Source organism: Balaenoptera musculus, chromosome 4, assembly GCF_009873245.2.
Source record: "Balaenoptera musculus isolate JJ_BM4_2016_0621 chromosome 4, mBalMus1.pri.v3, whole genome shotgun sequence".
Lineage (NCBI taxonomy): Eukaryota > Metazoa > Chordata > Mammalia > Artiodactyla > Balaenopteridae > Balaenoptera > Balaenoptera musculus.
The window spans coordinates 23,371,855-23,386,695 of record NC_045788.1 but is presented as its reverse complement, the minus strand read 5'-3'; the positions used below and the strand labels follow the sequence as shown (position 1 = coordinate 23,386,695).

General features: G+C 37.5%; 1 protein-coding gene across 1 annotated transcript in view; it reads right to left on the bottom strand.

Annotated features, from left to right (window-relative positions):
- Window positions 1–14,841, bottom strand: part of PLS1 (plastin 1) — a 108,376-nt gene that overhangs the window by 30,461 nt on the left and 63,074 nt on the right. The window contains exons 3-6 of the mRNA XM_036849459.1: window positions 11,888–12,051; window positions 9,929–10,058; window positions 6,534–6,666; window positions 4,689–4,770 (exon numbers count right to left, since the gene is read on the bottom strand). Coding sequence (XP_036705354.1) covers window positions 4,689–4,770; window positions 6,534–6,666; window positions 9,929–10,058; window positions 11,888–12,051 — 509 coding nt within the window. The remainder of the gene's footprint in view (window positions 1–4,688; window positions 4,771–6,533; window positions 6,667–9,928; window positions 10,059–11,887; window positions 12,052–14,841) is intronic.

The window sequence follows — 14,841 nt, the reverse complement described above, 5'->3', positions numbered from 1 at the left end:
TTGGCTTTTAACTTTTTTTTTTTTTTTTTTTATTCCCTCCTCAAACTTCTTCCCTAAATAACAAATGCATACTATGTACCGATGACATTTTTCCGATCACCTTTTCACCTTTTGGAAAGGCACGGTGGCCTGTTTGCTACTAGGCCTTATTTTTGGGGCCATTTAATGGTGATAAATAATCAATACAGTCAGACTTTTAAGTCACCAAAGGTAAGAGGAGGTAACTTTAAGAGCTAGGGGATTTGTTGTTAATCGTGTTTGATTTGCTTTGGGGAAAAGGTAGAGATTGTATTTTCCTCTTTTATTTCTACAGTCCACGTTCGGGTGGGGCTCCTGCTCCCACAGTTTGTTCACATTTGTATGTTTACTATCCAGAAGTTACACAAAGGTTTACAAAGCAGTGATTATTTCAATGGCTTCCTCTTGCAGTATGCTGAAGCAATTTACCTTGCTGGGCTCCAAGTAAATGGCTGTATCTCTTGGGGTTTAGTCAAGGGTAATTGAAGTAAGCATTTGGAATTAAATTATTTTTGTAGTGGTATTAAGCAATATTCATTCAAATGCAGTTCTCCCAAAAGAAGGCAGAACCAGAGAATCCTTCAATATATTTACAACCTAAATAAACATGATAAATGTGAAAATATTTTCAGTAAATTTCAAGTATTTTCTAGATATTCAGAAGATTTTTCATACCTTCAGATATGTTTAATTACCTTAAATCAAATCAATATAACTTTCAAGAGACAGCCTCTGCCAATTTACGCTAGACAAGTAATATTTTTCTCTCTTCATTTCTTTTTTTTTTTAAATTTATTTATTTATTTATTTATTTATTTTTGGCTGTGTTGGGTCTTCGTTTCTGTGCGAGGGTTTTCTTTAGTTGCGGCAAGCGGGGGCCACTCTTCATCGCGGTGTGCGGGCCTCTCACCGTCGCGGCCTCTCCTGCTGCGGAGCACAGGCTCCAGATGCGCAGGCTCAGCAGCTGTGGCTCACGGGCCTAGTTGCTCTGAGGCATGTGGGATCTTCCCAGACCAGGGCTCAAACCCGTGTCCCCTGCGTTGGCAGGCAGGTTCTCAACCACTGCGCCACCAGGGAAGCCCTCTCTTCACTTCTAAGAGCATAAAGAATGTTTGCTCTGGTTGTGATTCCCCAGAATGCATTAGCTGGGGAAAGAACTGGACTGAAAATTATTCCAGTAATAGTGTTAATCTTGCAGTGACCCATTACCTTGACAGCATGGTACTGTGGCCAAAAGAGATATGTAATTTCACCAAATTGACCGTAATAACCAGTGAGAACCAAAACCTTCCACTGCTTTTCTCAGCCTGGACAGTGACAAGGAAACCACACCTTAATGTGACTTTGCACTTATTCCTCTGTCTTCACTGGCATGGCTTTATTCTTCCAGGAGAAGAAGGCAAAATATTTGATTGCTCATTGCAGCCACTACTTGCAAGACCTATCAACTCCTCAGTGGAAAGCATCAATGGACAGTTAATCCTCTAAAAGATCCTTTGACACCCTCACCTTGAAATCCTCCCCTTGCAATTTCCACCAGTTCTGACTGTTGCATCAGTTGCATCATCATCCTTACCCAGTCATCCGTCTCCTCTCTTCCCCTCTCCCACAGTGAAAGACCCACCTTAAACCACAATTCCAAATCATCAATTCTAACCTCAGCTTGAAGACACTGCCATGGCTTTGCAGGTGGTGTTTTCTCTTACTGCTGTAAGCAGTAAAACTCAGCTTTGTCTTATCAGCAGGTTATGTTGGTGATATATGGAGAACCAGCTTTTGATGTTAATTTTATTCAAAAATGTTGGCTTTACAAGTATAGCAAATGATTTATGAGTAATTGGCTAAAAATGGATTGAAAATAAGGAGCTAAAATGTGCTTCCTCAAATAAATGGTAGTTTCTAATTGGTAAATACATTATTGCCCTACTGGAAATGAGGGAATGGGATGACCACTATTGTCTAGAGCCAATTCTAAAGAACAAGAAGTAACAGGAGAACCCCATACAGAGGTTGCTCTCCAAGTCCTAACATGGACAACTGCCCTGAGTGCTCAACCTTCCTTCCTGAAGACCTGTTTTGGTGGGGATAGGCGAGAACAATGGGGAACCTTCACCAACGGAGACATAAGAGAGGTGTTGTTCCTCCTTGTGTTTCAGTGTCCTAATCTGTAAAACAGGATATTTTACCTTACAGAGATATTAACAAAACAATCAAGCAAACATGCCAGTTTATCTTGGATAAGCCATCCATTCTCTCCCATCTATTTTGTGCATCAGTGAATTGTCTGTGTCTAAGATAGAGTCCACTTTACCAGGCAGAAAAATTTACACTGCTGTGTTAGATGGTTTCTCATGTCCCTTCTATTTTGATTAACTATCCAACTCTTTATTAACAGTCTCAAATAGGGATTGCAAGTTTTCTTTCTTTTAATTCATACCACTTTGCAAATCTTCATTTCCAATAAAGCTTCAATTCCAGATGAGTCCACTTTTGTTAATGATTTTTTTTAGAGGGCTGTGCTAAACACTTATCGGGTAAGGACAAAGGCATTCTTTGTTATTCAGATTTCATCCTTATCTTACATACCATCACTTTCACTGCATTTGTAACGTCCAAATGAGATTTATGTTTTCCCTACTTAAAGTGTAATTGAAGTTAAGGTTATACATGTGTGTGTACATTTGTAAACATATGTAAGTGTAAAGTATATACATACACACCTTGTATATATGTGAGTATATCAATTGCAATGGATTTTTTACATTTATAAGGAACAGATTCAATCTCCTATACCTACCCTTGTGTTAGTTTCCTGACTTTTAGGTCCCTAAATCATTGCCATCTGTTTGACTCTTACTCATATAATTATTTTTCTTTCAATAATGACAAACAATCAAAAGAATGCAGCTCAGTAACACACTGGGTAGAAAGAGAGATGACAAAGTATCCAAGATCATAAATGAGTCCTGCTCTTAGCTACTTGATCTCTTTCCCTTGCTTTCATAGTTATTGTATGTCATTTTCATCCTTTTATATTTCTCTTCTTTCATACATCATGATACTTTACCAGCCTATCATCATGAGGTGAAAAACTATATTATCACAATCCTTTACAAATGAATTAGGCTTCTTCGAGATAAAGTTTCATGGGAAACGGGTAGCTGTCTAGCAGATCTATTCCCAGAGCTCTAAAATTACTGAATAAACAAAACAGATTTAATAACTACAGTAACACTTTGCCCCTTCCCAGAGGGCTATCTTTTCTCATTCTACATTAGTACACTTTTTCAAGCATCTTAGAGACCTCGACTATTATCCCTACTCATATTGGAAGAATGCTATCTCTAAAAATCGAAATATAAAAGACTTAGCCCCTCAGACCCATCCTATAGTATTGCAAAAATAGTTACAGAACATTTTTCTTCATTTTCTCCAATGCACTGCATGTAAGTATTAAAAGTAAAACCGTACAATTAATTTATACAATAGTAAGAAATGTTGTATTTCAGATTCAGGGCCATAAAAAATAGTGTGACACATGTATTCTAAAAATAAGATGTATATTTTCAACAATGATAGATATTAGAGGAAACATCCTGACACAAGATATGAAGGAAAATAAACTTCTGGCAATTGCAGTCAGAAAGGGGCTTCTTCAAGAATGGTAGTTTCTGCTAGGAATATGTAACATTATTGGAAAATGGGGGTCAAGAAAGCCATGTTAGTCAACAGCCAATTCTGTACTAATCAAGGATAACAGGAAATGGGAGGACCCCTTGGATAGTCTGAGACTAACCATGTACCACTACTCCAAGGTCATAGCTTCCTTATAGAAGAGCCTTAACAACCTTAGCAAAATCAAGAATTATACCTGCCAATAGAAATAAAGGAAACAGCCTAGCAGTAGCTCACTTTTAATAGCTACAGCTGTGACTAGTACATTAACTTAGTTGCTTATTACTACCACCACGTGAGAGTGGCAGTATAGCTTGGTGATTAAAAGGATGGGCTCTGGAGCTAGACTACTGGGACCAGATCCTGGGTCGGCCACTGTGCAACCTCTCAGTGCCTCAGTTTCCTCATCTGTAAAATCATAGTATCCACCTTATTTTAAGGCTGCTGGGAGGAGTCAAAGGGATAATTCATGTGGTGTGTTTAGAACAGTGACTGGTACCTAGTATGTACTTAGTAGATACTGATATTCCCCTATTGATCTAGAGATTTTGAGGGAAAAAGTGTGGTGACTATAAATTCCTGGACTTTAACAAGATCTGAATGGAGAAGCTGACTACAGAACAATCTAGTACAGAAAGAATAGCGAAAATTTTGTGAAATGGTAAAACATGTGGTAAAACTATGGAGTATTCTTATCTCAATCAACCAACAAAAACACTGGCATCAAGCGAATATTCATTAATAAAAATAACTCAGTAACTACAATAGTTGAGTAACATAATCTGAATACTACTTTAAGTTTCATCCAACATACTTTGAATCTTAATTTCTTCATTAAAAAAATGCAGCTGAATTTTTACTTAGTAAAAACCTAGTTTTTAATAGGAAACCAAAATTATGTTAAATCAAAGGATTTGCCTGGGCCTAAAGATCCATTAATAAGGGATCCATGATCCTCACAGTAACATGATTACTAGCAAAGGACAAATACTTACAGAAATAGTGAAAGGGGTGAGCTTCTTCTTATTAATGGCTCTTTCATCAATTGTATCTGGTTCAGATAAGTTGATCATTTTACTAAAGAGAAAATGGGAATAATTTAGTTTAAGACTTCCAGAAATGTTTTCAGTTTATTTTTTCAAGTAGACAATAAAGTTAAATTTTGAAAAGTAACTATCCATTTCTTTGAAATATTATACTATAATTCATGTCAGGGACTTAATTTTAAAAATCTAAGAAATATTCCCTAACCTAAAACACATTCATCATTCACTGCAATTGTAATCTTAGCATTTCCTTCTAACTGTTTTCAAACATTCTTGCATTTTCTTTATGTGAATCTTGCCTTTATTTCCTTTAATGATCCTCAACATTCAGCAGCCTGAAATGTTGAACAAAAAAATCCTCAAGAAGGCAAATTTCATAAAGTGGTATCAACAGCATTAAAATTACTGTTGTTGCAGAAAGATGAAGAGCCAGAGACTTGGTCTGAAATTTCAGTAATTCAAACATTTTAAAAGAAACTAATATAAAATTTATCTCTGTATTTTAGAATACATTTTGTATTTTAAAATAAAGGTAAGAAAATACCCATTCAATTCATAATAGGAATCTCCTCTGAAGGTCAGAGGAAGAGATCAGACTTGTAGGTAGAATTCAAGGTATATTGTATATGTAATGTCCTAAAAACTAATATCCTGTACTCATGGATAGTTTTTTATTTTTAAGTAAAAAACACAGAGAAAAGACTGAGGAAATGTGCCAGAATATCAATAATAGCTATTTATGGGTGCTAAGAATATTTGTGGTGGTTATTTTCCTCTTTGAAAGTCTTCTGTTTTTTTAATAAACTTAAAAAATAAAAGACATCTGCTTTGTTCAAAGAAGTATGCTGGGACTTTAGTACACACAACAAGGACAAAGACATGCCCTTAGAGAGTTTACAATCTAGTGAGCAGAAATAGATTGCAATGAGCCATGGATATGACAAGATTGAATTAAAATGTTAATCTAATTTAAGCACAAATGAGATATATAGTTCTATTATATTTCCTCATGTTCCTGTCCCAGTCAACGATCAACAGTCCCACACTGAGAAGTGAGGAAAGAAACCATGGGGAATTCCCTGGAAGTCCAGTGGTTAGGACTCCACGCTTTCACTGCCAGCAGGACCAGGTTCAATCCCTGGTCGGGGAACTAAGATCCTGAAAGCTGTGTGGCACGGCCAAAAAAAAAAAAAAAAAGAAACCCTGTGAACATTATTAAATGCATCAGAGGAGTAACTCAAAAGTTTCCTGGGCTTCCCTGGTGGCGCAGTGGTTGAGAATCTGCCTGCTAATGCAGGGGACACGGGTTCAAGCCCTGGTCTGGGAAGATCCCACATGCCGCGGAGCAACTAGGCCCGTGAGCCACAACTACTGAGCCTGCATGTCTGGAGCCTGTGCTCCGCAATAAGAGAGGCCCGCGCACTGCGATGAAGAGTGGCCCCCGCTTGCCGCAACTAGAGAAAGCCCTCTCACAGAAACGAAGACCCAACACAGCCAAAAATAAAAATTAATTAATTAATTAATTAATTTTTTTAAAAAAAAAGTTTCCTGGCATCGTTAAGGAAGCAGATGAAAAAGATACCAAATAAGAGATTTCATTTGAAAGAAAATATGGGAAAATATATAGTACTTGATTTTCTATATAATATATATAGAATATAAAAATTTCAAGACTAATGTAGCTACTTGTTAACTAATTTCAAAAGACAATGGATTCACTGAATTGTAGTTTTCACTGAATGCTCTTCAGTGGACAGTAAGAACATAGCTCCCTTAACGCAATGCTCAACTCACCAAAGAAGGATGCCATCGGCAAGTGATTTGAAAAGACTGCCGTCATTGGGATTCATAGGTATGAGATGCTTACAGTCAGCGTCATTCTCCAGGGCTTTGTTTACCCAGTTAACAAAAGCCACTTTTTCTTCCTCTGAAAACAGAAAATCTTAGTTGGCATACCTCATTTCACAAAATTAATTGCACTGCAAAAACATAATTTTAAATTTCCGTTCAAAAATAATAAATGCCAATTTAAAAAACCCTACTGAAACAATAAAGGGTTTAAGAGGGCGTAGGTTTAAAGAAAAAGGGGAATTCATTCCACTTTTTTCATCTGATATATCAGGGAAGAGTAAGTCATATAGCTTAAATGAGCACAATAAATATTCGGTTTGATTCTAAAATCTTTCCAAATACATATTGCTTCTGAGAGCTAGTAGATCAGGAACCAAACACCAGCGGTCAGATTACACACACACACACATACACATATATGCCAGGGGGGAAAATACAAGAAACAAATAACCACAGCAATAAATTCCACCTGCCCCCTAAAAAACTTTTATAGAGTTGTGATTTGGAACTTACAACAGAAATACTAGTTTTAATCAAGAGTTATTTGAATGAATAAAATAGCTCCGTTTCTGTAGAATGTCTATTATAAGAAAACTGACACATCTAGATACCAGTCCTACTCTCAGCCATCTTCATCCTCAACTTCTCAACCCATGGCTTCCAGCATAAAAACAGTGATCTTTAGGCAGAAAAAATTGTTGGGCTATGCAGTGGGGAAAATAGGAAGGAACTTAAAGGAAAAATGGTCTACTGCCTTATTATTATTCTGTAAATATAAAAATGATTTAACAATATAAAACTTAAAGGAAAATAATTCCAATTTCCATCACAGGGTAGCTGGCCTTTCTCTTTATTGCCCCAATTCCTAGAACTAGGTAATTTTCCTAAGGGCATATTTGGCAGATACCCCCAAATTCAATCCGACACACACACACAATCAATAAAGACACAAACATTTACTTCTGTACCTATCATTATCTGCCTTCTTATCTTCTTACCTCACTATGCATACCTGCTTAGGAACTTAGAATCTAGGGATTTAAAGATCACTAAGATACTGTACCTCCCATCGAGGAATTTTTAGGGTAGTGATAAGATAAAACAGATATACGAAGAAATGCAACTAAAGGGAAATGAACATACCACAAGAGTGATATAAGTAATGTTTCAGGGAATTTAAGGAAAGAATCATTTCTCATTAGGTTGATCAAGAAAAGGCTTTATGGAGAAGGTACTATTTGAAAGATAGATATTTAATAGGTGTAGATGGTCAGGGAAAGGAAATGTGTTCCAGGTATGAGATACCACTTCCCAACTACTGGATGGCTGTAATAAACAAAATAGACAATAACAAGTGTCAATGAGAATGTGGAGGAATTGGAACTTTCATACGTTGCTCGTGGGAATGTAAATGTGTGGCCCCTTTGGAAAACAGTTTGGCAGTTCTTTAAAATGTTAAACATAGAGTTACCAAAAGACCACTCCTAGGTATATACCTAAGAGAATTCAAAGCATATGTCCACACAAAAAATGTGTACACTAGTGTTCATACAGAATTATTCATAATAGCCAAAAAGTGGAAACAATCCAAATATCTATCAGCTGATGAAAGGGTAAACAAAACGTGATATTAGCCATAGAACAGAAATTATTCAGCAATAAAAAAGAATGAAGTACGATACATGCCACAACATGAATGATCCTTGAAAATATCATGCCAGGGAAGAAGCCTGTCAAGTGAAAGGCCACTACTGTATAATTTCATTTACATGAAATTTCCAGAATAGGCAAATCTATACAAAGAAAAAGTAGATTAATGGTTGCCAGAGCCTGGGGGGAGGGGGAAATGGGGAGTGGCTGCTAATGAGCATGGGGTTTCTCTATGGAGGAATGAAAGTGTTCTTAAATTACAAGGTGCTAATGACTGTACAACTCTGAATATATTAAAAACTACTGAACTATACTTTCAAAGGATGAATTTATGGTATCTCAATTATATCTCAATAAAGCTGTTCTTTTTTTAAAAGCCATTAAATATTCTGTATCTGGTTCTAGATAATGGTTACATGGGTGTATTCATAGGTTAAAAAAATCCTCCCATATACTTAAGAATAGGGCACTGTATGCATGTTACTCTGTGCATCTTACACCTCAATAAACAAGTTAAAAAAAAAAATCTATGGTGATAGACATCAGAAAGTGGACAGTTACTGTTAGAGGCAAGAGGGAGACACCCAAGGTGATAGAAATGTTGTGTTTTGATCTGGTTGGCAGTTGCATGAATGCAGCTACATGATGCATACACACGTGAAAACTCATTGAGCTGTACATGTAAGATCACAGCACTTTGCTAAATGCATATCATACCTTACTAAAAAGTTTTTTTTTTTTTTAATGGAGAAGCCATTTCATTAGAATGGACAGGCAGAAATAGAGTTAAGGAGTAAGTACCTTTCAAAAAATGGAGGTAGCAGTTATAGACCACTGCCTTCCCCACTACACTTCCCTGGTGGGAAAAAGTTAGGAAAATATATACAATGAGTAGGAGAAGTGTGAGTATATTGTTAGAGGAAAATCCATTTAGAAAGGAAGAGAATCAAGAGGATAATTAACAAATTCAGATCTCAAAGGAAGAAAGAGGGGGAAAAGTTAAAGTGAGTTTTTTATCAAAAATTTTAAAAGCATAGTTCTAATTATGTTAACATGAACAAAAGGAACTTGGCCAAAGGCTTTTAGGCATCTTGATCCTGAGAAGCAAGCTTAGCATGGGGCAAGCCATCTCCTGTTAGGAGTTAATGTGACTCTGGATTTCCCACTGGGCTACAATCCAGTGATCCTATCAGATCAAGCAAATCAGGTGCTGTGCTCTACAAGTCATTTGGTTGCTTGATAAAAGATGAATCAGGAATCTCAGTTCCCCAAAATGGAAAGTCCTTGCAATAAACCTCTCCACCATCCCTAAAATAGGTCTAAAGTAAACTCATCTCACCGGTCAGGATGAAAAATCCATTCCAAGGTCATGATTAAACACATTCAGTGCTGAAATATAACTTCTATTTTGCCATTTCTAATCTCTGTTATCCACTGTTCCTGACACATAGTAAAAACTCATTTATTATTACTTATCATAAATTCTAGGATTTTTCATTCTGACACCTCTGAAATTATGATACATTTCAAATCTGATGGCACTTTATAATTTAGTCTCATTTTCCCTCAAGAACACATAAAACAATGGTGTGAATTACAATAAATGTCATCTTAGATTTGATGAAATACAGGACTTGTTGAATGAACCAATGACTGAAAGATTAAATTTGGAGCAGGTGGTTGGTTACCTGAATAAGAATGCTGTGTGCCCTCACTGGAAATGGATGAAGTTCCTCCAATAGCAGTAATCCCTTCTCTCTTGTTAATTATTTTTCTGAATGTTTTGCTGATGTCTTTGCTTTTTAACTCTTGCATTAGCTGGAATGGGAGAGAAATAAAATTGACTCGATTAAATAACCATTAAAATCCGTGCAGCGTAAAGGATAGTTATTTATTCGGAATGACATCAAAATAAATACTAATCAGTTGTTCTTGCACTTATTGCTTGTGTAGACAGATAACTCTCAAGTCATTTTATAACAACACAAAATGGACAAATGTTTGCACCCCAACCTATAATCAAACTCAAAGTGTACATACTGAAATTGTTTGCCTAGACTTGCCATGGTCTTTTGTACTAAAAACTAAAGAATAACTAGCTACATGATGAAGATTTTAAAATGCCTTAACAAAGATATTATCCCATTTGAACAGCTCAAACATATACATGTTAAAGTCAAGAAGTCAGCTTTTGTTGGGAATTACACAGGCGTAGAGAGAAACGCCCTCTGTCAGTCCCTCTGTCACTGGCTACCCTAGAGCCTGGATAAACTGAATTCAATCAGTTCTCCATGCAGCAGACAAAGTGAGTTTTAAAAAATGCAAATCTGATCATGTCAATTCATACTCTATTCCACTGGCTTCCTACTGCTCTTAGGATAAAAGCAAAAATCCTACAAGATCCTGATGACCTGACTCACTTCTCTAGCCGCATTCCTAACCCTCAGCATCTCAGCTCCAGCCACACTGATGTGTTTTTCAAGTGCTTGAGAGCATTCACCACCCCTAAAGGCACAGAGGCTCTACACATGCTGTTACCTCTGCCTGCCTTGCACAGTACTCATTTCCCCCACCCACCCCTTTTATCTGTTCCTTCAGCTGGCAACTCCGTCTTCACAGCTTCAGGGACAGTCTCCCATTTCCCTGAATCTCTGAGTTCCCTAACCTCCCCACCAAGTTCACTTCCTCCTACTACAAACTTTCAAGGGATCTGTCCTGCTCTGTCACAGCATTTATCACAGTTATCTTTTATCCATCTGTGTGATTCCGTCTTCCCCTCCACCTGTAAACTCCAGGAAAGCTAGAGCTACATCTCTTTTTGTTCAGCACATTACTCACAGTGCCTGAGTTCCTGGCAAAAAAGGAGCTCAAATATTTGCCAGGTGAATAAAGAATGCAAAAGCAGACAATTTCTATTTCATAAATATTTATTCAATTATATTAGTGAATAAATTAGTTCATTAATTTTCATATGAAAGACACAGTCATGGTGGTGTTGATGGAAGGTAGTGACAGCTCTACCTCAACTGCCAGCTGGCAATGGCAACTCAGTCATCTCTCTCAGCCTGAGAGGTTTGAAATACCTGATATGCAATAGTCACTTCTATTTTTCTTTTATTGGTGGAGTCATATATTATTTTGCATCTTCTTCAGTTCCCTGAGTCTCAAGGTAGTTTAATAATGAAACCATAGCTGGCATCAAAATTCACCTGGTGGCTTTACCGAAACTGAAGATATAACCAATCACAAGGAAACAACCGGTTTCTAGGAGGTATATCTTCCATACCTTAGCTATTTCAGTTACAAAATAATATTCCACTTCTCAAGACCAAGTACTAAGATACGAAAATATTCTGCATACAGAGATAGTCAATAAGCATTTAAATTCAACTGTAGTTTTAGTAGGGCATGAAAGATGATCATCTAAACCTGACTTCAATTCCAACCATTTGAGAATACTTTTTTCCTTTGTTTTATGAATTATCTGTGGAAATTACTGTTGTTATTGTTACCACCATCATCATCACTTTAAAGCAGTGCATTATCTGGTCTCTGAAGCCAGATTTAACCAAAGAGAGCAATGACATTACTGAAATTCTGCTTGAAGCAAAACAATCAGTAGCCAGGAGAGGATTTAGATTACTTACTGACACAAACTCTTCGAAGCTGATTTTGCCATCTTTGTTGTTGTCAGCAACTGCTAGAATTTTCTCCACGATTTCGCGAACCTTGTAGCCAGGCAGAGGGAGGCTTGCTTCCTTAAACAGGTCCTGGAGTTCATAGTCACTGACATACCCACTGTTGTCAATATCTAAAAACATAAATTATGAGCTATCAAATATCACTTGTACCCTGTTGCAGATGTGCACTCAGAAGGCTGTTTGGGGACTTCCCTGGTGGTCCAGCGGTTAAGAATCTGCCTTCCAGTGCAGGGGACGCGGGTTCGATCCCTGGTTGGGGAACTAAGATCCCACATGCTGCGGGACAACTAAGCCCGTGTGCTGCAACTACTGAGCCCACGCACTCTGGAGCCCACTCACCACAACCAGAGAGAAGCCCGCATGCCGCAATGAAGAGCCTGCGTGCTGCAACTAAGACCCAATGTAGCCAAATAAATAAATAAATAAATATTAAAAGAAAAAAAAAAAAAAGAAGGCTGTTTGGGAGATTCACAGGCAGGCAGAAACTTTCAGGTTTATTTCACAAGTGGCAGTAATCTTTTCTCCTACACCTGAATTGTACAAGGTATGCTATATACTTTACCAAAAAAATTCATATTTAATGAACTTTACCCCCATAGATTTAGGGCTACCCTATGTATTTTAAGTGTATAATAAGGACATTGTGCTGACAGACGAAAAACTCAGGTTTAGCACATGACTAAGTTTCAAAGAATTAAGCATGGGGAGGTCTCAGATATCTAGAAGAAATAGAGCAGCATCAGTCATAGGGGAACACCCACCCAGACTTTGACTTCTTTATGTAATTTATGAAATGGAAATGCTGGTCCCACATTCCATATAAAATATGTGCATCATGTAAAATACACATAAGGCACTTCTGGTCTACATTTCACTTGGTGGCAGTTCTGTTTCACTTGTCAATAATTCATTGCATCTTCATTAGGTATTTATGATACCATTATGTAGGCTGAATCATGTTTGATGTCATTTTGAGATTAAGTATTCAAGAAATAATTTCACACCTACATTTGGACTTTTGGAAATAGGTTTCTAGGTGTTTTCACATCATCACTGAGATACCCTTCCCTGGGTTTTCCCTAGAGACTGGATATCAATTCTTGACACAGAACAAAGGCAACACAAAACACTTCTGGCCAGAGCTGGCAACAGGGCTTTGGATTGTTTGGTTAGTTACCTGTATCCACCTTGTATAGGCTCTCTTTACTCATCTGGTAGTAGTTGCTTTGTTTCCTATATTTCTTTTTCCTCTCAGTATAAGAGCTATCAACACTAAAACTGAATGAATTACAAGACAGAAACTTTTCCTTTAAACTCTCATACACAAGTTTTAGAATTAATACTGTTCAGAATGATGAAAAATTTCTAAACGAGAATCTACCAAGAACCAAAATAGTGCTATAATCTCAAAAGGAAGCTAAATTGCTTGAAATTGCAATAATTGCTTTCTTTGAATTTAGAGTAAAATCACATTATTTAGTACATCACCAGTTCAGAATTGTTTCCTATAATTCTGAAATAGACAAATAGACTAGGCAGACTTACTGCCTAACAGCACTGTGGTGGGGAGTATTTAAAAATAAACAAGATCAAGAAAAAGTTACTTACATGCTAACCGTCATGCTAAACTATCATTAAGAGTTAGGGCTCTCTGGGCTTCCCTGGTGGCGCAGTGGTTGAGAGTCTGCCTGCCAATGCAGGGGACACGGGTTCGAGCCCTGGTTTGGGAAGATCCCACGTGCCGTGGAGCAGCTGGGCCCGTGAGCCACAATTACTGAGCCTGCGCGTCTGGAGCCTGTGCTCCGCAAGGAGAGGCCGCGATAGTGAGAGGCCTGTGCACCGCGATGAAGAGTGGTCCCCGCTTGCCACAACTAGAGAAAGCCCTCGCACAGAAACGAAGACCCAACACAGCCATAAATAAATGAAAAAAAAAAAAAAATTCTTAAAAAAAAAAAAAAGTAAAAAGTCTATTAAAAAAAAAAAAAAAAAGAGTTAGGGCTCTGAAGATGGACAGATCTGTGTGCTTAAATCTCAGCTCCATCCCTACAACCTCTGTGGTTTGGGTGTGACATGACAAGAAATAATAGATACCACTTAATGAGCATATATTCTGTGCCAAGTGATTTGTTAAGAACTTGACTTATCTAATGAAATCCTTACAACAACTTTGAGGTAGTTAATAATATTATTCTAATTTTAAAGATGAGGAAACCAAGGCTTAGGATAAATAGCCATAAAATCACAGTTTAAAAAGAGACAAGACTTTCCTACAACTCAACAACAAAACAACAAACAACCTGATTTAAAAATGGGCAAGGGCTTCCCTGGTGGCGCAGTGGTTAAGAATTCGCCTGCCAATGCAAGGGACATGGGTTCGAGCCCTGGGCTGGGAAGATCCCACATGCCATGGAGCAACTAAGCCCGTGTGCCACAACCACTGAGCCTGAGCTCTAGAGCCCGCAAGCCACAACTACTGAGCCCACGTGCCACAACTACTGAGGTCTGCGCACCTAGAGCCTGTGCTCCACAAGAGAAGCCACGACAATGAGAAGCCTGCTCACTGCAACGAAGAGTAGCCCCCACTCACCGCAACTAGAGAAAGCCCATGCACAGCAATGAAGACCCAACACAGCAAAAATAAATCAATAAATAAATTTATAAAAAAAAGAAAAAAAAATGGGCAAAAGACTTGAATAGACATTTCTCCAAAGAAGACATACAAATAGCCAGTAAGCACATGAAAAGATATTCAACATCACTAATCATCAGGGAAATGCAAATCAAAACCACAATGAGATATTTTATACTCATGAGGATAGCTGTTGTAAAAACAAACAAACAAACAAAAACAGAAAGTAATAATCATTGGCATGGATTTGAAGAAATTGGAACCCTTGAGC